At 40.9% G+C, this 23,850-nt stretch overlaps 1 protein-coding gene across 1 annotated transcript in view; it reads right to left on the bottom strand.

Moving 5' to 3' along the window:
- The window catches only part of TMTC1 (transmembrane O-mannosyltransferase targeting cadherins 1), a 154,263-nt gene that overhangs the window by 124,658 nt on the left and 5,755 nt on the right, over window positions 1-23,850 (bottom strand). Inside the window, exons 2-4 of the mRNA XM_083365190.1 lie at window positions 10,270-10,447; window positions 4,484-4,557; window positions 2,471-2,647 (exon numbers count right to left, since the gene is read on the bottom strand). Of these exons, the coding sequence (XP_083221316.1) occupies window positions 2,471-2,647; window positions 4,484-4,557; window positions 10,270-10,447 (429 nt within the window). The remainder of the gene's footprint in view (window positions 1-2,470; window positions 2,648-4,483; window positions 4,558-10,269; window positions 10,448-23,850) is intronic.

The raw sequence follows: 23,850 nt of genomic DNA, 5'->3' as shown, positions 1-23,850 counted from the left end.
ACTGTTTTGTATTATATGTATATTGTATGCATGGAAAAGCGTTAAGCTTTTGAACAGCAAGTATCTGTTCACTGTTGCACAAAAGAATGAGTTTTCTTTTATGTCCAACACTATCGAGATGCCTAAGAGAGTCAGTATGTTGTAGAAGTTAAGGTGTTTTGCTTGTTTATTTGTTCATTCAACTTGTAAAGGTAACAGTAATGGTTTCCCTGTGTCCGTTTCTTGGCCGAGCTAGCATTGTCCGAAAACAATTTCCATGGTCATGTGGCCAGCATGACTATACACACCAAAGGTGCACGGAATTTTGTAACCTTCCCACTGAAGTGGTACCTATTAATCTGCTCACATTTGCATGCTTTCAAACTGCTAGGTGGGCAGGAGCCGGGGCAAGGAACTGGAACTCATCCCACTGCACGGACATCAGCTGAGAAGCTCAGAGTCTTTAACCACTGAGCTGTCATGCCCCGTTCGACTTGCACAGCTATCCAATTCACAAAGCAAATCAGGGAGCGAAGGGAAAAAAAAAACACCAGCAACCGAGGACACAAATCAATATGCTGCGGTGCCCCTTAGAGAGACAGGGTCACTCCACACTCTGGCCCCATTTCTGAATGCTGACCTAAGGTTCAGGTCCACCTGTAGCCATGAAAAGTCACTGTGTGGCCTTGGGCCACTCACACTCTCTCAGCCCCAACCTACTTCAAAGGACTGCTCTGGAGATGAAAGGAAGGAGGAACCCATGTGAATTGCCTTAAGCTTTTGAAGAAAAAGGTGATATAAATCTAACAAATACCGTAGATTCCGGCGTATAAGACGACTTTTTAACCCATGAAAATCTTCTCAAAAGTCAGGGGTCGTCTTATACGCCGGGTGCTGAAACTTTAGGGACAGGGCTGGCTGGAAAACCTGGAGCGGATCTTCCATTTAGTCTGCGCAGGGAAAGCGGGACCAATTGGAGTAGAAGCTGCAGTCTGTGATTTTTTACAGGCTGGGGTCTGGGCTTTTTTCCTTCTAAAGTTGAAGAGCAGCTGTAGGCAGGTGGGGAATGCAAGAGCAACTTGAAAGGCAGGTGGGGAATGCATAGCCAGAACAGCAGCTTAGCTCTAAGGACACATTTGGCGGGCTGGCTGGAAAACCTGGAGCGGATCTCCCATTTGGTCTTTTTTTTTAATCCCATTTATATCCCACCCTTCTCCGAAGACTCAGGGCGGCTTACAATTTAAAGCACAAATCAATGTGCTTAGCAATAGCCTTCATTCTATGTATATGCCTGCCTATTAGAGCTTTCACCCCCCCCCCCCAGCAGCATTATTACAAAGTCAGCTTATTGCTCCCAACAATCTGAGTCCTCATTTTACCTACCTTGGAATGATGGAAGGCTGACTCAACCTTGAGCCTGGTGGGATGAGAACCTGCACTAATTGCAGGCAGCTGGGGTTACTTAAGGCTCTGTGCAGGGAAAGCTTTAGAGTGAATTAGGAAAAGTGAAAAAGTGAATTAGGAAAATAGGAAAAGGGTTGCTGGAATTGGGTACGTGTAGTTTAACGAAGAGAAGGGTGAGGGGTGACATGATAGCAGTGATCCAATATATCTCAGGGGCTGCCACAAAGAAGAGGGAGCCAAGCTATTCTCCAAAGCACCTGAAAGCAGGATAAGAAGCAATGGATGGAAACTAGTCAAGGAGAGAAGCAACCTAGAACTAAGGAGAAACTTCCTGACAGTTAGAACAATTAACCAGTGGAACAACCTGCCTCCAGAAGTGGTGAATGCTCCAACACTGGAAGTTTTTAAGAAGAGACTGGACAGCCATTTGTCTGAAATGGTATAGGGTTTCCTGCCTTAGCAGGGGGTTGGACTAGATGACCTCCAAGGTCCCTTCCAACTTATTATTATTATTATTATTATTATTATTATTATTATTATTATTATTATTATTATTATAAGTTTAATCCACTTACACTGTTTTATGTTTACATGTTTGATGACAAACAGCCTTATGTTTATAAGTGACAGTTTTCCTACTAAGTACCTGCATGTCATAAGCATTTGAATTAAAATTACCATATTAAAATCAAATCTGATGTTTTTTAATTTTTATTTGGTGTGCGTTGGAAGAGGGGTAGTCTTATACGGCGAGTATAGCCCAAACCCTATAATTTAACAGGAAATGTAGGGGGTCGTCTTATACGCCCAGTCGTCTTATACGCCGGAAAATACGGTAGCTAAGCTGGAAGCTGAGTGGGGAAGTTCTTTGGTCTGGTGCTTGAGGGAAGGATAGTACTAATTTTATGGATTGTTGTGACCTGCCAGAAATTATTGTACGAGATAGATCACTACATAAATCCTATTAATAAGTAAAACATATAACATACATGTAAATGGGCATGCATGCTATTGGACAGTTTTGGGAACAGGCTAGTCTGTCTCTGCAATAAAAAGGCCAAAACAGTAAGGTACACACTCTACTCACACTCTGGATCCATTTTGTGAAAGCAGGAAGCCATCGTACACTAAGCAGACGCCAAATACGGTGATCCCCGTTTCCTTTACCAGCATTGCACAAGTCCCAAGAAATAAACTAAGCAGCAAAAAGGACGGGGAGGCAGTGGGAGGAAAATGTTCCCCAACATAAAGCTGATCCACACTCCTGCAAGGCAGAAAGAAAAGCCAATTGTGAAATGAAAATTTTACTACAGTACTAGCAATAGCAATTAGACTTTTGTACCACCCCGTAGTGCTTTACAGCAAAGGTCCCCAACCTTTTGGGCACCAGGGACCGGTTCTGTGGAGACAGGTTTTTCCACGGACCGGAGGGTGCATGGTTTTGTGTGCTGCCTGCATCCCACGGATGGGGCTTTGATTGTTTGTGCAGACCAGTTGCTAGCATGCCGTGGCCTGGTACTGGTCCAAGGACCGGGGGTTGGGGACCCCCGCTTTACAGCACTCTCTGGGTGGTTTGCAATGTCAGCATATTGGCCCCAACCATCATTTTATCAACCTTGGAAGGATGGAAGGCTGAGTCAACCTTTTGCCCATCAGGATCAAACTCCAGGCTGTGGACAGAGTTTACCTGCAATACTGCGTTCTAAGCTCTGCGCTTCCATGGCTCTTAAACCCTATAACCCCTAAGACAGACTCAATCTAAATTTAAAAAAAAAACAGAAATAAAGGTTTTGAACCCAGAAACCAACTCCTGTCTGTAAGAATATATATAATTGTCCAGAGTTGTTTAGGAAAAGGTAGCTTTATAAATTGAATAAATAAATCAGTGGCTGGGTTAGATATGGAACACAGTATAAATAGGCAGAGAAGAATTATATTTCCTCTTTATTGCCAAGTTATTATCCTACAATACATTCACATTGAAACTGGAATTTTCTTCTTTTTTCCTTTCAATAATTTTTATTCAAAGACTGTCAGGATGTAGAGAAGAGGATAACTCTGGTTGACTAGGGGTAGACTTTAAAGTTTTGGGGATGGTCAAGAAATATACCAGGGGCAACTATGATGCAAATTTGGCTGTATCATATATCTTCAGTAAGGTCACTCATTATTTTGGAGAGACAGTAAGAGTCTGTTAAATCCAAAGCCATAAAAAAGTGGAGTATGTGACTTTACTTTTTTTTTCCTGGGATGAACAGAAGGAAAATTCTTGTGTTTACTCTCACACAATGGAGGATGAGGAACAAAGAAGCCACTTGAACTACCTGTGCCAAGCTGGGTAAGAAGTGGAGAGCCGCAAGAGAGAGGTGGGGAAACAGTAGGCAACAGAGTAGGCAACAGAGCTAGAGGATTTTATGTTGATAGATAAGGAGCAGGAAGTGATTGAAAAGTAATATATAGGAAGTAGAGAATGTGGTATAAAGAGAAGCCGCTTGACTTCTGATCTCTACTCCCCAGGGATAGCTGCGGATAGTTGGGAACAAAAAGGTTCAGATGATGGCCTATGGTTTAAGCCCCACCTCCTTTTTACATGCATTGAATGCACAACAAATGTACAGAAAGGGTAAGGCTTTCAAAAATGGCCACAGCCTCCATGTTGACTTTTTTGACCCCACCACAGATGTTGCTGCTCTCTTCTCCCACGTTCAAGATGGATAAGGTTTGTAGCAGTGCATGCTTCCCTTTTCTCCTCCAAAGCAAGAAGGCCAGTAAATGCACAGATGAAAAAATGCTACAGCACACACAGAGAAGCATTTGCTAAGATAGACTTCAGAAACAATGGGCCTGTGCATTATTATGAGGCTGACCTCCAAACGCAAATTCAGTCCATTGTATCCAAAGTTCCTCAAACTGGGGCCTATCAAATCAAAAAGTTTCAGTGTAATATAATTCAGTTTTCCTTAATTCCCCAGTCATTCTACAAAAGAAGGGGGGGGGAGGGAGACTATGAAGGAAGGAGTTGGGGTTATCAACATAAAATAGATCCAAAAGGTTCACATATCTTATTTAAAAACCACAAGCATTCTAAGATAAAAGATACCTATTATAGGAGAGAAAAGCCAAAAGAAATAACAGACAGGCCAGAACATCTGCTCTGCCGACTATACCCGTTACCTAAAAAAAAATAATGGAAAAAGGCAGAATAAGTTACCAGTTGCAATCAAAATGTCAAAGCTCCTGCAAAGAAAGTGTATATAGAGATGGTTTTCAACTTATGACCATTCATTTAACAACCATTCAAAGTAACAAGAGCAATGAAAAAAGTGACTTTACAACCAGTCCTCAAACGTATGAGTGTTGCAACGACATCGCAATCATGTAATCACAATCCAGGTATTTGCCTTGCAGCTGACACTCATGACAGTGTCCTGCAGTCGCGAGATTGCCATTTGCTACCTTCCCAGCTGGCTTTCCACAAGAAAAGTCAATGGGGAGCCAGCAGGGAAGACTGCAAGCCACAGTTGTCTCTTGTGTCGCCTAATGACCAAGAGTGATTTGCTTAATGTCCCCATCAAAAAAGGCTGTAAAATCAAACGCAGTCATCTGTTGCCTCACTTAATAATCATAACACTTAACAACAAATTTTCTGCCCCTGTTGTGACCATAAATCAAGGACCACCTGTAGGATAAGTACTGCCTAAGATACAGGTAGGCAACCTTGGCTCTTTTATGACTTGTGGACTTCAACTGCCAGAATTCCTGAGCCAGCCATGCTGAGGGGAAAAGGAGAATTTCCAAGCTGAGCCATGCTGGCTCAGGAATTCTGGGAGTTGAAGTCCACAAGTCATAAAAGAGGCAAGGTTGCCTATCCCTGGCCTAAGATATTTAGTGAACTTGCTGTCTGGTCATAGTGATAAAAATCTGTAGAATGTTTTATGCTGAAACCATGTAAAAAATGTGGATTCTTCTGAATGGCATCAAAAAGAAGAACAAATGAGGTTGTTCAGCTAGCTTTCTAGAGAAGGCTTTCATAAATGTTTTTACCTCAGACAGCTTTATCTATCCCTTGTTGTTTTCAATACAGGTAATCCTTGACTTATGCCCACAGTTGAGCCCAAAATTTCTGTTGCTAAGTGGAACAGTTGTTTTGCCCCATTTTACCACCTTTTTGTGCCACAGCTGTTAAATGAATCACTGCAGTTGTTAAGTTAGCCACGCAGTTAAGTGAAGCTGGCTTCCTCACTGACTTTGCTTGTCAGAAGGTCACAGATCTCGAGACACTGCAACTGTCGTAGAGATGAGTCGGTTGCCAAGCATCTGAATTTTGATCATGTCACCATGGGGATGGCTGCAACTGCGTGAAAAACAGTCATAAGTCACTTTTTCCAGTGCCGTTGTAACTTTGAATGGCCACTAAACAAACTGTTGTAAATCGAGGACTATCTATAAACTATAATGGGAAGTCTTGAATATTTATCAATGTTCTTCGAATGTAACATATAAATAACTACAGAGATGGTCTTAATTGACCACTTAAGTGAACCCATTAATTCTTAGCTACAGGGGCAGTCGGAAATGTCAACTCTGTGTTTGAAAACCCTCCTCTTTTTACCCCCAACATATGGAAAAGGGGAGATACCGTTATGATTGCCATTATGATTTTTTTTCATTGCCTCTGCAGATGCTTCCCTGTGAAAGACAAAGCAATTCCTAAATGTTCATGACTACAAAAGATGCACTCACTGAGAGTTTTGTCAATTCCCCCAAACTGGCAAATTTTGTAACAATTTATTCACTTCATTATAACTTCACCTATTTTGAAACTTGGCTTGTGCTAAAGGTCATTCATCTTCACTCTGAACTCTATTCATTTTTATCTTTAAAAAATCCAAGTGTGTTGTATTCTCCAACAAACACCTCTGCAGTCTTTCCCCAAAGCTAATGACATACACATAAGTATCCATTTAATCCTATTTAAGTAGTGGGAGAATGTAAAAACTGCTCGATTAATCCCAGGAAGTACTCAGAGAACTCAAGACTCCATTGTAATGAAAAGTTCAATTTCACCCTCCTAATATTATATAACTTTAGGCATTCTAGGGATCCCTCATTCTCAAGCCATTCCACAATTACAATTAGCCCACATCTGCCACCCCACCATCCCAAAGCAAGCACCAGTAAACAGAAATATCAATTAGCCTTTTGCAGTGTTTCATTAACAGCTGTGCAGACATCCCTTTTAATTTACAGGAATATCTCCTAATTATCTTCAAAGCAGTTAAAGGCAAACATTGTTTTTACAAGTCAGGGCAGAAAAGAACTAGAAAGAAGTTTCTGTTCTCCAAAAATGCATTTTAGGTTCTGTTATTTGGGGCAGCATAGAACCATAAGAAGAGATTGGACAACCAAGATCTCTTCCAACTCTGTTGTTGTTGTCTTCATCATCATCATCATCATCATCACCTTCGCTCCTTCCGGCATGATCTGAAGACCTACTTGTTTGAACAAGCTGGCCAGGTCTGATGGGTTTGGGTTTTATTATTGCTTTTAACGTATTTGTTGTTGTATTGTATTGGGCATTATGTTTAATTTTTTCTTAATTTTTGTATCTTTGTATTTTAGTATTTATTGCCCTGTTCACCGCCCTGAGTCCTTCGGGAGAAGGGCGGCATACAAATAAAATTATTATTATTATTATTATTATTATTATTATTATTATTATTATTATTATTATTATTATTATTATTATTATCAATCATCATCATCATCATCATCTGAGGGGTTTTAGCAGAATCCCAGTGGAAGGAACTTGGTCTTCAAGCCAAAACAGCAGCATCAGGAAACAAGGGTAGATTATGCTATTTAGAAATGAAAATTAGCAATATGCTACAGGAAGGGGGTTAAAAATGGGAAAGGAAACACTCAAAACAACCAATGAGTGCCAGATTTGCTCAACACCAAGGAATTCTAATTCTAATTTCAGTCCTCAACACACAACCATTTAGCAACTGTTCAAAGTTATAGTGGCACTGAGAAAAGTGATTTATGACTGGTCCTCACACTTAATGACCGTAACAGCATCCTACAGTCATATGATCAACATTTGGGCACATGGCAACCAGCTTGTAATTACAGTGTTGCAGCATCCCAGTGTCCTATGATCCCCAGTTGCTATCTTCACAGTCTGCTTTCTAATAAGCAAAGACAATGGGAGAAGCCAGATTCGCAGAACTGTGTGACTCACTTAACAACTGCAGTGATTTGCTTAACAACTGTAGCGGAAAATGTCATAAAATTGGGTGCAATTCAATTAACAACTGCCTTGCTTAGGAACTGAAATTCTGGTCCCAATGGTTGTAAGTCAAGGACTACTTGTACTGGGAGGAAAATTGAAAAAGTTAGAAGAAAACAATGGAATAGAACAGGTACTGTTCTATTGTAGCTAGGGCTGATGGGAATCGAGGACCAACAACATTTAGAAGTCCACGGCTCTCTTATCCCAGAATTATATCAACCTAGGACAGGGGTCCCCAACCTTGGCAACTTTAAGACTTGTGGACTTCAACTCCCAGAATTCCTCAGCCAGCATGAGGAATTCTGGGAATTGAAGTCCGCAAGTCTTAAAGTTTCCAAGGTTGGGGACCCCTGACCTAGAAGACATATTTAGGTTGGAATTCCTAATTATGGAGCAATGCATACTGCAACTGGTCTAATTGTGTCTTACCTATTGCCTCACTGGAAAAGAAGAGGAGAAATCTTGCAAGTCTTCCATTTGTTTTCAAAGGAGTGGAGGAAACGCTCCTTTAATTTTTTTTTTACACAAGTGAAGAATCAATACTCAGTTTGTGTTGACAAAAGAAATTGTTAAGTGTATGTACAATTTGCTAAAAAAAATGATACCAAATTTGTGAACACAGCTCAAGTATTTGCTTGAATTAAGGACGCCTGCTGTCTAGGCTACAAATTGAGAAACTCAGATTCTTCAGCTCAACCATCATTGAGATAGATGTATGAATTCACAGCTTCTGGTCAAGTCAGAAGGGCCTGACAGACAATTCTGGATTAAGTCCCAAAACAAAACCCTCTCCTAAAAACGTGGCAGAATTCCCAGAAATGTATTTGGTTGTTTTGGAATTTGACTTCCCCGCTTTCTTGTCATCCTTGAATAAAAATAACAAAATCTTAGTAAAGTTTTAGTGTACTAAATAAAATCCTGTGTTTTAAATCACTTTGTGATTTAAATATCATCCCCAAAATGAATTCATGACATGGCCTTATGCAAATGTTTCTCCTTTTTTATATTATCATTTTTATAAATAACTCAAGGCAGCAAACATATCCAACGCTCCTTCCTCCTCCTATTCTCCTGTGAGGTGGGTTGGGCTCAGAGGGAGGGACTGGCCCAAGGTCACCCAGTGCTCCTTCATGCTCCTTCAGTTTCATTCCTTCTTCTCCTATACGACAATAATAATATTAACCTATTCTACAGAATTGTTGTATATACTGTTAGGCTTGTTCTGAATCCTTTAGGAAAATAGGGCTGAGTTAATGGAGATTTTATTTCAGGTAATCTTGAAAATCATTATGTAACTGCTCAGTATGCTTATATTTTGATACAGGTAGTCCTCAATGTGCGATCACAATTGAGTCCAATATTCATGTTGCTAAGTGAAAAATTTGTTGAGTGAGTTTTGCCCCATTTTATGAATTCTCTTGCCACATTTGTGGAGTGAATCACTGCAGTTGTTAAATTAGTAACAGGGTTGTTAAGTGAATCTGGCTTCCCCCATTAGCTTTGCTTATCAAAAGGTTGCAAAAGGGGACCACTTGACCCCAGGACACTGCAAACGTCATAAATGTGAGTCAGTTAACAAGCATCCAAAGTAAATCACGTGACCATAAGTGTGAAAAATCATAAGTCACTTTTTTCAGTACCGTTGTAACTGCGAACATCACTAAGTGAACCATTGTAAATCGAGGACTACCTGTATAAGCTCGTAGTGACAAATCATTTTTAAAATTGCTAAGCACATTGATTTGTGCTTTAAATTGTAAAGCCGCCCTGAGTCTTCGGATAAGGGCGGGATATAAATGGGATTAAAAAAAATAATTAAGATTTATAAATCAATCAGAATGAGGAATATTTCCAACATTTTGCAGGGTACTTTTAATGAAGCTAATCTCCCAAAACAAAACCTAACTAAATGATAATTGATGCCATTTGGGGCATTTAGGATTTTCCAGATGTAAATTGTCCAAACCAAATGTGATTCAAGATGATCTGAATGAGATCTAGATTCAGAACAGACCTTTTTTATCTGAAATGTTATATCTAACACACTATGAGCTGTTTCTGGTTCAGATAATTTATTCCCAGAAACCACAAAACCATCTCCTGGGAACAGCAAGGTTCAGATTCAGCATTGGGTAGAAAGTTTCAGAATTTCCAAAACAGTTTATTCCCATGGTACTAATTTTTGCACATCTTCATTTAAAGTATATTAAAAAACATTGTGTGATTTTTAAACTTCTCATTATTCTTCCATGAAACACTTAGCCTTTTTTTAAACAGTATTGATTGAGGCAGTTAATTAAAAATATTCTCAAATTATTTAAATTATTCATATCAGAAGCAAACTCGTATGAAATAAGTCTCACTGAAATACATAGGATTTATTTCTAAGAAAACTTGCTCTACATGAGATTAGATCTAAAGTCTTAAGTGCTCTCAAAGATCTATCACAACTATTGAGAAGATATGAAGTTGTCTTTAATGAAGCCAACATTACACTTATCTTTATAGGAGAGATTGTCAGTGATTGGGAAGATCTAAACTTTCATGAAGCTGGATTGTAATTGTAGCATGAAGTGATCTCGCATACTTACGGCCTCAGTGTGAATGGGGTGGGCAGCAAAAAATAGAGCTGTGACAAAAGCCAGGCCGCTATCCTTGAAAACAGTTTTGTCACAAGTATACATCAGCACAAGTGTCACAAGGCAATGCAGGACTACATTCAAGGCATGGAAGTAGAAGGGATTCATCCCAGCCAACAGTATGTTCAGCCTGTAAGAAAGCAGAATTGTAATAGATACTGAATGGAAAAATGCAGTGTTAGAGGAAACAGAATATCCATCTACATCAGACATGTCAAACGCAAGGCCCGGGGGGGGGGGCGGATCTGGCCCGCGAAGTGGTTTCATGTGGCCCGCGAAGCCATCCTGGAAACAGTGAGGGAACGGCCCCCACTGCCTTGGCCCTGGCCCAGAGACCCTCCTTCTGCCAGAGACCCTCAGATCTGTCCCACTCCTGCCCAGGCCCCCATAGGCCCCCTTGATGCGAACGATGTAGAGCTGGCCACGCCCACCCAGTAGGCCATACACACTCTAGCTACGCCCACCCAGTAGGCCACGCCCACCCTGGCCATACCCACCTGGCCCCCTGAGGGCAACCGCAATGCTGATGCGGCCCTCAATGAAATTGAGTTTGACACCCCTGATCTACATCAAGGGTCTTCAAACTTGGCCCTTTTATGACTTGTGGACTTCAACTCCCAGAATTCCTTAGCCAGTCCACAAGTCATGAAAGGGCCAGGTTTGAAGACCCCTGATCTACATAAACTCATAACTAGTTCAAATTAATCCATGTAGAGAACCTGTATACTGCTAAAACTCTCATATCTGTTTGTTTGTAACCTTGAAGTGGGCAAAACGGTGCACCACAGGACCACAGTTTTTGAATCAATGTACCTCAAATGGGCTAACTTACAGAATGAATCCAAATCTGGGACCCACAATTCCCATGGGATTTAAATTTGGCAAAGTTGTGGCTGGTCCAGTACAGTCAACTGCAGTTATGGGATCATCATTTCTAGTGGCCCCTGCCAGCTTCTTACAAGGGAAGTCAGTGGGGAAGCTGGTAGGAAGTTGGAAGTTACTCCTGCTCCAATTGTTCTTTTCCCACTTGTGGCTATTCCATTTCTCTGTTTAGCTAAGGAAATATCTCTAAAACAATGACTCAGTGGGTTGATTACAAATATTTACAGACTGATCACCATATACCTACAAATATATGAAGTTCCCTTGATTCACATACTGCTCTGCCTATCCAAGGGTTATCTCTAGTCAACCAGTCAGTCAGATCTAGGTAGAAAACTGCTGGAGATTTCCAGAGATCTGTAAGGTCCAAACTATTTGTTCTCTACCACCGAGTCAATCACTTCTGCCAATCCTCAGCCTGAATTAGAAAGGCGGAGGAAAAATTATTTCCTTTTCAGTTTACAAGTACTTTTTTCCTTGGTTACATGGAACTAATTTTAGCTCCACCCTGGCTAACAGAGCAGCAACTATTTACAAATAAGCATGATATAAATATGACTTTCCCTGGGAAGACTCTTTTGTTTCTCTACTTCTGTGGATGAAACAGAACGAGGCCAAAGAAGCAGCACATTCAGTTCTCTCAGGAAGTGAGCCCAGCAACCCATCTTTCTGTGGTGGGATCCAGAGGACAGGAGGGCCTCCTCAGTGGAAGGAGGAGAGTATGGAATCAAGAGAAAGCATACAACTTTGCCTTAAAGATTTCATGTCTTTGGCTCTAAATGTCTGAAGAGCAAGGTGTTTGAGGGAGATCAACTAAGTCAAGATGGAAGACATGAGTGTTGTGACCTAGATAAAAAAGGAGTGAGGTTTGGTCACATGGCTGTAGGCCTCTTTGGGAATTTTTGACACCTCCCTGGAGATACTCCTGCTGAAGAATAAGACAAAAGGAGTTGGGATGGGATAGGGGACGTCCAGTTCTTCCCTGAATCTCTGCTGTGCTGTTGAAACACCAACCCTGTCTGCAACTCCTTTCCCCCAAATCTACCTTTAATTAATCAATTTGATGCTCTGTTGTATCTTTAATGGTTGCCAACCAGGCAGTACAACTATAACCATGTGGCTGCAAAAGGAAAAGGACTGGGAAACGAAATGCAAAAATGGCTAGACTACGATGTTGGAATAAAAATATGGTAGTGACTGCAGAAATTCACAGGAGAGTATTAGTGACTGAATTATCACAGTGATGTGTAATCTGATTAAAATATTTAGTGTGATGAAATACATAAATCCAATTGAAGGTGCTATACTGAATGTGCTAATGAACTGTTATTTAGCTGTTTCCTATGACAGGATTTTTTTTTACTCTTCTTTGTTTGAAGATAGCTGCACCGAAGGGTCTGGAACGACCCTGGGAAAGAGGAAGGCAAGTTGAAAAACAAAACAAGCATTACACATCAGCACATTCCTCTGTTATCAGGAAAATGGACCAACTAGCTCTCCTGTCCATCAAAGGTTGGACAGCAAGAGAAATAAGAACTCTCTACCTCAGCCACTCCAAGAAACTGGATTCTAAAAATGAAAGCATCTAGCTCTGGAAAGTCATAACAGAACACAAAATTTTCACCAAGATGCCTATGTTCAGATTTATTGAAGAAGAAAGGGAATTAGGTCTTTCCCAGGCTCTGAGAAGATTGAAACATAATGTTAACATTTCTGAACATGGTTTAGTGAACAGATCTAAGCTCAAACCAAGCAAACTGCATTATGGCTTACTGCAGTGCATTCTGGCTTAGTGTTATTTCTTCATTAGTTCTGTAACCTGCCTTTCGTCCAGGGGTACAACTGGTGTACAATTTTCTCCACAATCAGCCTATGATTGGTCTATATAAGATCTGACTCCCCACCAAATAGCAGGAAAGAGAGCCAGAAAAAATGTAACTCTTTTCTGTTAACAAGTGGTTGTGTCAAATCTACTCATAGGTCATCCCTACTTATGAAGTGCGTGGGCTGGTGACAGCTGGCCGAAAGTCATCCAAATGTTTTCCATAAATGAGGGTGGCCTTGAATTTCATTCTCCCTGGCTTCAGTCCAACTTCTTAACCACTACAGCACATCGGTTGATCTTTGCTCCTACTCGTTTTATAGAATTGCTCCAAGGTATCTCCAGAGGCGGAGAACTCTGCAAGTATAAATAAATGAGACATGACAAGATCAAGGATGGGAATTGCAAGACAGTTCTGGCTCACAAGGATTTCTGTTTAAGCTGTTTTGGAAGGGAGCCCTTTGGAGCCCTATCAGTAAAAGAAAGAAAAGATAGTTTCACCCTGAATCTTCTTTAAGTTGCTGAGATGACTGTCTTAATCCTCTCACTAGGCCACAGTGTGGTCTGTCTGGTTTGGGTTTAATATGATTTTTAACAGAGACGCTGTAATTTAGATACTACAACTTAACATGTTACAGGTGAAGCTCAAAAAATTAGAATATTGTGCAAAAGTTCATTTATTTCAGTAATGCAACTTAAAAGGGGAAACTAATATATGAGATAGACTCATTACATGCAAAGCAAGATAGTTCAAGCCGTGATTTGTCATAATTGTGATGATTATGGCTTACAGCTCATGAAAACCCCAAATCCACAATCTCAGTAAATTAGAATATTACATGCAATCAATAAAACAAGGAGTGTACATAGAACAATATCGGACCTCTGAAAAGTATAAGCATGCATATGTACTCAGTACTTGGTTTGGGCCCCTTTTGCAGCAATTACTGCCTCAATGCGGCCTGGCATGGAAGCTATCAGCCTGTGGCACTGCTGAGGTATTATGGAAGACCAGGATGCTTCAATAGCGGCCTTCAGCTCTTCTGCATTGTTTGGTCTCATGTCTCTCATCTTTCTCTTGGCAATGCCCCATAGATTCTCTATGGGGTTCAGGTCAGACGAGTTTGCTGGCCAATCAAGCACGGTAATCCCACGGTCATTGAACCAGGTTTTGGTGCTTTTGGCAGTGTGGGCAGGTGCCATGTCCTGCTGGAAAATGAAGTCAGCATCCCCATAAAGCTCGTCTGTGGAAGGAAGCATGAAGTGCTCCAAAATCTCCTGGTAGATGGCTGCATTGACCCTGGACTTAATGAAGCACAGTGGACCTACACCAGCAGATGACATGGCTCCCCAAATCAACACAGACTGTGGAAACTTCACACTGGACTTCAAGCATCTTGCAGTGTGTGCCTCTCCATTCTTCCTCCAGACTCTGGGTCCTTGGTTTCCAAATGAGATGCAAAAGTTGCTCTCATCAGAAAAGAGGACTTTGGACCACTGAGCAACAGACCAGGTCTGTTTTTCTTTAGCCCAGATAAGACGCTTCTGACGTTGTTTGTTGTTCAGAAGCGGCTTGACAAGAGGAATACGACATTTGAAGCCCATGTCCAGGATCCGTCTCTGTGTGGTGGCTCTTGATGCACTGACTCCAGCCTCAGTCCACTCCTTGTGAAAGTCCCCAACACTTTTGAATGGCCTTTTCCTGACAATCCCTGCAGTCATCCCTGCTCCTTGTGCACCTTTTTCTTCCACACTTTTCCCTTCCACATAACTTTCTATTAATGTGCTTTGATACAGCACTTTGGGAACATCCAACTTCTTTTGCAATTACCTTTTGAGGCTTTCCCTCCTTATGGAGGGTGTCAATGATGGTTTTCTGCACAACTGTCAGGTCAGCAGTCTTCCCCATGATTGTGATTCCTACTGAACCAGACTGAGAGACCATTTAAAGGCTCAGGAACCCTTTGCAGGTGTTATGGCTTAATTAGATGATTAGAGTGGGACACTTTGAGCCTAGAATATTGCACCTTTTCACAATATTCTAATTTACTGAGATTGTGGATTGTGGACTTGGGGTTTTCATGAGCTGTAAGCCATAATCATCACAATTATGACAAATCACAGCTTGAACTATCTTGCTTTGCATGTAATGAGTCTATCTCATATATTAGTTTCCCCTTTTAAGTTGCATTACTGAAATAAATGAACTTTTGCACGATATTCTAATTTTTTGAGTTTCACCTGTATATGAAGCCAGCCAATTATGATTTATGCAACAAACCAGGAGTGCCCAGATTTTCTGGGCTAATGGGCATACTTGAGATATTTGACTGACATGCAAAAGGCTGCCTCCCCCGCCCCTCCCCCCCAAAATAATAGGGCAACAATAAAGAGTAATTCTTATTTTATTCTATTAATATTTAAATATATATTCAATATGATTACATTCCCATCTTAATCAGTCTCTTCTGTCACTTTAGAAATTAAAATATGAAGACTTTAAGGGGAAACGTACAGCATTTGGAACTCAGTGTGAGCATCTCTGAAATAAATTATTGCTAAACAAACTGCAGCTTAGTGCAATATGGGCACACAGCTAATGTCAACTTGCATCTGACTGGAGACTAACAAAACAATTCAAACAAAACAGGGGGCTAATATTTACATGATCTCCCTGATTAAAGACCTTCCAGCTGTACAGAATTTTTTTTTAAAAAAATCAATAGATCCAGCTAGCTCAATTCACTAAAGAATCCAGCAGAGTACTCCAGTTCTGAATTACAGGCACTGAAATTATGTATATTTGGGAGGGCAATAACTTGGGAAAATCTTATATAATACTTTTTGAATGTACAGGTAGTCCTTGACTTACAACTGCAAATAGGACCAGAATTTCAGTAGTTAAGTCATGAAGGTTGCAAGTCAAGGCACCCCACATAACCAGACCTGATTTTATGACCATTTTTTACAGTGAATCACACAATCATAAGTGCAACCCCTTCTCCTAAATAAATGAGGGGGTTTGCCAGAAATTGGCAAAAAGACACCAGAAACCAGCAAAATACACTGTGGTCATGTGACTACAGAATACTGCAACCAATCATAAATCTGAAGATTGCCAAACATCTGAAATGCAATATTGTGACCCACAGGGAGGTTTGTGCAATATTTTACGATGGGCCATAAAGCACCCCATCCAAGGCCGTTGAAACTCTGAACACCGGTCATAAGTGGAGGATTACCTGTATAGTTGTCCCAAAAAGAATGAAAGAGTAAAAGCAATAGATGCCTTCCATTACCACAGAAAAGAATTCTATCTTTATTATTCTTGTCGGTTATCCTCAGAATGGTTGGAAAGGGCAGGAGTTTTGCATAGGGAAATAAGTTTAAAAACAAAGAAATTGTTAATAGGACAGGTATTAAACTGCCTAGTGAGCAAATTACACATCATCTCATTTATATTCATATGCAGTTCAGAGCTTGTTACTCCAAACCATGTGCACTGTGTGTGTGATGCTATGGATGCTCTCTTGTGGTGCCTGGTAGCTGTGGTGGCATGGATGGGGGACAACAGAATTCAGCTGAACCCTGGTAAAATGGAGTGGCTGTGGATAGGGGGGCCCCTCTACATCTGGGATTTATCATCTGGTCATAGATGGAATTGCACATCCCAGACCGACCCAATCTGTAATTCTTAGTAAAAGTCAATAGATAGATATGATATGACGAGAAACTAAGAGTATTTCTGTCAGATTCCTTTCAAGGATCAAACCAGCTTTTACGGAGAAAAATAAAGCCAAGCAATTAATACTCTTGAAGTCTGTTCAAAATCTTTTTCGAATGCAACAATGATTCCAAGACAGAATACACGCCACCTGATATTCTCTCAGTTTGTATATTGTGCTATTTATTAATCCATATGGATATGCTAATCCATAGTCTAATGAATAAATCACAACTGGATAGATTTGCACAACATGCTAAGCCATCGAGCATGATTTATAAGCCAAAACTGGCAACCTTCTAATTCCAAACTAAATAATCTGCCTTTTAATTTAGTACTTTGAAATGCCACTTAATCTCATCTAGGCCAACAAATTGTGTCCAACAAGATTCTCAAAGTACCCTTGTTTATATAATATTTCAATATAAGGATTCATAGAATTCTAGATTGTGGAGTTGAAAGTGACTGTGAAGACCATCAATCCTCTGCAATGTGCATGAAAATCAAATACAGTAGGCCATCATCAAGAGATGGGTGTCCAACTACTTTTTAAAGAACTGAAAACCCACAAGTACCACAGACCAGGGCTTTTCAACCTTTTCACCCACTTTTAGGATATGGCAACATCCGAGTACCACCAGTCGCCTAGCAAGGTGTCAAAAACTTGATGACCAAAAAAAAAGTGATGAAGTACAGGTAGTCCTTGACTTACAACAGTTTGCTTAGTGACTGTTTGAAGTTACAATGGCATTGAAAAAAGTGCCCCCCAAGCCACAGCCAAGCAAGACACCTGCCTGCCCACCCAGTGGCGCTCTTCCTCCTGTCTGAGGTTTTCACTGTTGTGAGCATTTCTGTTGAGGATTGGCAGTGGGGGTGGGGTGGGGGGGGTGTTTGGTTTTTATTCCCCCTGTCTGCAGGTTTTGGTCACTTCACATGACCCTGGGACACTGTGACCGTCATAAATATGAATCAGTTGCCAAGCATCTGAATGTAAATCACAAGACCCTAGAGATGCTGCAACATTCCAGCTGATTGGCGCTTCTTCTGGGCTCAGAAGCACCAGGATCAGCGCCAAGATCCAGCTAGAGCCTGGCGCTGATCCTGGCGATTCCACTGAGCCCTGACAGCCCTGCAGCTCCAGCCATCTCTCACTCAGGCTTGTGCGGTGCTGCCACCGGTTCAGCTCATTCCCCTCCCCCGCTACCACTTTTCTAGGATGGTCGCGTACCACCTGCTAGGTGCCGATGTACCACAGGTGGTACCCGTACCACTGGTTGAAAAGCCCTTCCATAGACAGATTGTTCCACTGATGTACTGATCTAATTATCAGGATGTTTTTCTTACATTTAAATGAAATTTAAGTAGCTGCAATGTATACAAGCCTATTTCTGGTCCTGGATTTTAAGGCCACCAAAAATAGTTCTTTGCCATCTTCCCTGTAATTCTCTTTATGTACTTTAACAAAACTACCATGTCCCTAAATCTTCTTCAAACTGAAATCCCAAGGTTATTTTTATAGAGCAGTGATGACGAACTTTTTAGAGACTGAGTTCCCAAACTGCAACCCAAAACCTAGCAGTTCGAAAGCACGTAAAAATGCAAGTAGAAAAATAGGGACCACTACGGTGGGAAGGTAACAGTGTTCTGTGTGCCTTTGGCATCTACTCATGCCGGCCACATGACCACAGAGACGTCCTCGGACAAACGCTGGCTCTTCGCCTTTGAAACGGAGATGAGCACCGGCCCCTAGAGTCGGAAATGACTAGCACGCATGTGCGGGGGAACCTTTACCTTTTTAAGAGAACATGCCATGTGAAACCCTGTGAAAAGCTTTGCTTAAATCAAATTTTATGCAGACACTCCACTTGTCCATTACAATTGTATCCTTGTCAAACAAGGAGTAGCAATTTGGCTGCTTTATTATTTCCTCTAACATCTTTCCAGCTATTGATAAGTCCACTATTAGGTACTCAGAGGGCTCTTTTTTCCTTTTTTCATGGAGGGGGTCAGTTTTGCTTCTCTCCAGTTCTGACACTTCCCTAGTTCTCCAGAACTTCTCAAAGATAATCAAAAGAGGATTAGGGTTTGTCCTAAAAGATATAAGTAAAAGGTAAAGGTTCCCCCGCACATGCGTGCTAGTCGTTTCCGACTCTAGGGGCCGGTGCTCATCTCCGTTTCAAAGCCGAAGAGCCAGCGCTTGTCCGAGGACGTCTCCGTGGTCATGTGGCCGGCATGACTAGACGCCAAAGGTGCATGGAACGCTGTTACCTTCCCACCGTAGTGGTCCCTATTTTTCTACTTGCATTTTTACATGCTTTTGAACTGCTAGGTTGGCAGAAGCTGGGACGAGTAACAGGCACTCACTCTGTTACGCGGCACTCGGGATTTGACCCGCCAAACTGCTGACCTTCTGATCGACAAGCTCAGCGTCCTAACCCACTGAGCCACCACGTCCCTATCTAAAAGATATAGTTGGACATAAATTGGGAATCATTATATGCAGTAGAATGATGGGAGATAATTGATACATTTTTTAAATTAAACTAATTATGAATGGATACAATTTATATTTAAAGGCTTCTCGCAACTTCATGAACATATCCAACCATCACAGGTGCCGTCTTCTAGGATGCTTTTCCATTTCCCAACTAACCCACAGTTCTGGCATTGTCTGTTGGTTTCCCATAAAAGTGCTAACCAGGTCCAATCCTGCTTAGCCTCCAAATCCAGCCGGGAGCTGTTCCATGCTGTTTCTGAAGTCTGATAACTGAATGAAATCTGTCTCTCCTGGCACTTACTGAAAAAGGCTCTTAATTTCTGCTATGCTCAGAAATAATGTGATGGATGTGATGAATAATGTGAGAAGATACAGAATTGCAGCTAAACGTAAGATTCTTCTAAAATGCTGTTATTTTGGACTACAGTGGTACCTTGGTACTCATCGTTAATTGGTTCTAGGAGGTGCGATGAATACCAAAAACAATGAGTACTAAACAAATGTTTCCCGTATGGAATAATGTAGTGAGTCACAAGGCAGCCAACATCAAGTTCTAGCCGTTGAGTAGCCAACAAACAATGAGTACCAAGAGCACCAAGATACCACTGAAATTAAATCTTATTTATCTGACAGATCTACCAAAATAGCTTTGTAGAACTCATAACCTCTGTCACCCTTACCAGGTAGACTACACAGGTAACATGACTGGTAAGTTAACTCTAGTTTATTATAAAGCTGCATTGACAAAATCTTGCAGATCTGAAAAGCATACACACACACACACACACACACACACACACACACACACACACACACAAATCTCCTTGCAATCTGAGAAATTAGGGAGGAACTTTCTGGGCCTCTTTCCCCAACCACTATCCAGCTGCAGGCTATGTTGCCTCTTATCTGACCATTCTCCTAGACCAGGGGTAGGCAACCTCGGCTCTTTTATGACTCATGGACTTCAACTCCAAGAATTCCTGAGCCAGCTGGCTCAGGAATTCTGGGACTTGAAGTCCATGAGTCATAAAAGAGCCGAGGTTGCCTACCCCTGCCCTAGACAGCATCTCTTCGCCTGTGTCACAAGATCTTTCCTGCACACCAATACAGTCTCTTTTTTTTTCCTTTTCTTTCTTGGGAATGATGCAGAAATTACCGGTAAGTGGATTTTTTTAAAATTTTCGGATGATGAAATAATGAGGAACTACTGAAAGAAACTTGATCCAAAATTGCTAAATGGGCTGGATCCAAACAGCACACAAAACCATGACTCATTTGTTTATTCAATTAGCACTACTGTCTTGATTCAATATTATCACCATAATATTAAAGCCCCCACGTCTCCTAGTTGTGTTTTAGTGGAAGAAGGAAAGGGAACAGAGGAAAAATGGTGAGCGATACTGGACAAAATAAAACAAATGGACTGGGTTGTGGAAGAGTCATGCATTTTAGGCAATCCTCACATCCTTTAAGAAGACATCTGCTCGCCATATATTTTGGAGAGAACCAACAGTATTCACTGAGACGCATGTGGGAAACCTGATTTGAAAGGTTTGGCAACGTGGCTTCATAAGAGAAACAGGAGAACTTGAAAATAAGGAGGAAATGGATGGGGTGTTTGAGAGTAGCAAACTCTTTGGAATGTCTTCTAGAAGTTGAAAAACCTGCTAAGAATCAAAACAAACCAAAGAAGTAGCTAGGAAAGAACTCAAAAGACACAAGAAATAGGCAGTCCAGGAAACTGCACTTTAAATTCAGTTAAGATAAAAAAAAATAGGAAATGAGTTTCAATGAAATTAATGTTGCTTCCTTCCTAATTAAGACTGTAAACTTAAAGACTGTGTTCAGAAGAGTATTCTATTTACGTATATAGCAACGCTGATACTGTGTTCTGTGGAAGCTCTTGTCATACAGTGACGTACCTTAGAAAAATCATTTCTTATTCCAGAAAACGTCCTGGGGGTAAGGTTGCCACTGTATGAATCAGTTGCCAAATAACCCACCAGAAACAGAGAGCTCTTACTTCACCGTATTTGTGACCTAAGACTTCTGTGGTATCTTTCTTGCTTTTTATTGCACAAAGTGAACCTTGGTACAAATGCCCAGTCTTGTTCTAGTGGCCCAGATGTTATCCTGATGGTGCTGAAACTACAGAAGGAAACCTCAACGTGCATGTCATGTAGTTTGGGGTTGTTGTTTTTTAAAAAAAAACAGCATGCATTTTTGGCAGGATTAAAAAATCTGATGAGATGCCAAAAATATAAATCCATTTCTCCTTTAAAGAAAGAGAAATAGTAATTAGTACACAGTATGGGGGGGAAATAGTCTTCCTTCTCCTGCCAACAAACAAAATAAAAGTCAATTCCCTGGGCACAAGAAAAAGATAAATCAGAGAAATGAAAAATTCCAGTTAAATCTCTCCCTCTCTCTCTCTCTCTCTCTGTCTCTCCCTCCCTCCCTCCCCCTCCCTCTCTCTGTCTCTTTCTCTCACACACACACATGCACACGCACACACACACACACAGAGTCCTCAACAATTGAGCCCAACATTTTTGTTGCTAAGCAAGACAATTGTTAAGTGAATTCTGCCCCTTTTTACGACCCCTCTCTTTCCACAATTGTTGTGAATCACTGCAGTTAACAAGCACAGTTGTAAAGTGAATCTGGCTTCCCCATTGACTTTGCTTATCAGAAGACCACAAAAGGAGATCACATGACCCTGGGACACTGTAGCCATCATAAATACATACCAGTTGCCCAGCATCCAAATTTTGATCATGTGACCATGGGAATGCTACAACATTCTTTTGCTACAACAAAGGGTGAAAAATGGTCATTAAGTCACTTTTTTCAGAGCTGTTTTAACTTTGAACAGTCACTAAACAAATGGTTGTAAATCGAGGACTGCCTATATCTGTCTCCCCTTTATTCTTCTATGGATCCTTGACACTGTTGCCAACTACTGGTAAGGTTAACTGTTAACAAATGAATTCAAGAGGCATGATCAGTTAACTGCAAGAACACCAATATAGCCTCTCCAGTAAGTCTGAAGACTGCATCACCAACTGTGGATTGATGACAGGCACAATCATATCCCAGGAGCCAAGGATGAAGCCCCTCAGTGGCCCTCTGAGAAGTATTGCCTCATTATTAGAGCCACCATTTTAATTTTCCCATGTCTACTGCTGTCCTGGAGAACTGTGGGAAAATTAAGATATGGTTCGTTTAAACAGCCAGCCTCCTCAGAAAACTTCCTCTTCAATTGAGTTTTAAAGAAACAAAAATATTAGCCTGAACATTTAATGTTTAGATTTTCAGCTGAAAACAAAACAAAACAAAACCCCTGAAGGCAGTAATTACTTGGGTTTAGGAATAAATAAAAATGGTCACTGTAGTGAAGAATTAAAAAAAAATAATCCTAGGAATAAAGCTAGTGACAAGTTTAAACAGGATTATGAAAGGCAAGGGTATTTCAGTGACAACTAAGATGGGTTGAAGCAATAGTTTTTTCAGTGGTAATGTTTGATGGTGATTCCCAAAACAGTAGGAGGAACAAGATAAATGTCTTCAAATATATAATTAATGCATACACAATTATTTAAGTAAAAATTCAGGTGAAGCAGTGGGTGGAATGCAGTGTTGCAGATTGACTCTGCCCACAGCCAGGAGTTTGATCCTGACCTGCTAAAGGTTGACTCAGCCTTCCATCCTTCCAAAGTCACTAAAACGAGGACCCAGATTGTGCAGAGCAATATGCTGACTCTGTAAACTGCCCAGAGAGTGCTGTAAAGATTATGGGGCATATATAAGTCTAAGTGCTATTCCTATGCTAGTGCTAAAAACCAGAAGCCTCCGCAGGTAGTCACAATGATAGCATCACAATACACTTTTTTTTACTTGCTTTGTGATGTCACACCCAGATACGTAAGGGGTGAAATTTGGGTCATGACATCATGAATCACATTTTGATCCATGAATGCCTGTGACTAAAGTTCTACATCTGATTTTACTCTTATTGTGCATTTATCAACAGCGTGACAAAAGCAGCAATTTGTCGTTGGATACGCTTGTCCAAAAGACAATATGAGAGCAATTTACCAGATGAGATGTATTAAACAGAGAATCTGAATCCTAACCATCAAAGACAAATTTACAGACTTGCTTGGATACCAATGGGACAAAAGTAAATCCATAGATTAGCGTTCAACATCAGTACAAGTTGTCCGTGCATTAAACCAGCTGCCTCCAATCTGATCCCCTTTACATTTATTGGATGCCAATTTCCCATTATCCTTAGCCATTATGTTGACTGAGGGTTATAAGATTATACACATCTTGAGAAGAACAGATGGAGGAAACCTGCTTAAGGAATGAACGGCGCAGATCAAAGAAGATGATGACAGATATTTGATTTTGTGAAACCCAATCAATAGCAAAATTATATAATTACAATTTTCCCAGCTTATATCAACAAATGAGCTAGGTTACGTCTATGCCAGCCAGAAACATCCACTAAACTCACATCAAATTCTCCAGGTTCTAGAACTCGAGAACTGTGTCTAGTAATTCAAGAAGAAAGGTAACAAGCTGGTTTAGGTATCAGCTGCT

Source organism: Vipera ursinii, assembly GCF_947247035.1.
Source record: "Vipera ursinii genome assembly, chromosome: 6".
NCBI classification, from domain to species: Eukaryota; Metazoa; Chordata; class Lepidosauria; order Squamata; family Viperidae; genus Vipera; species Vipera ursinii.
This window is presented reverse-complemented; position numbering and strand designations above follow the sequence as displayed.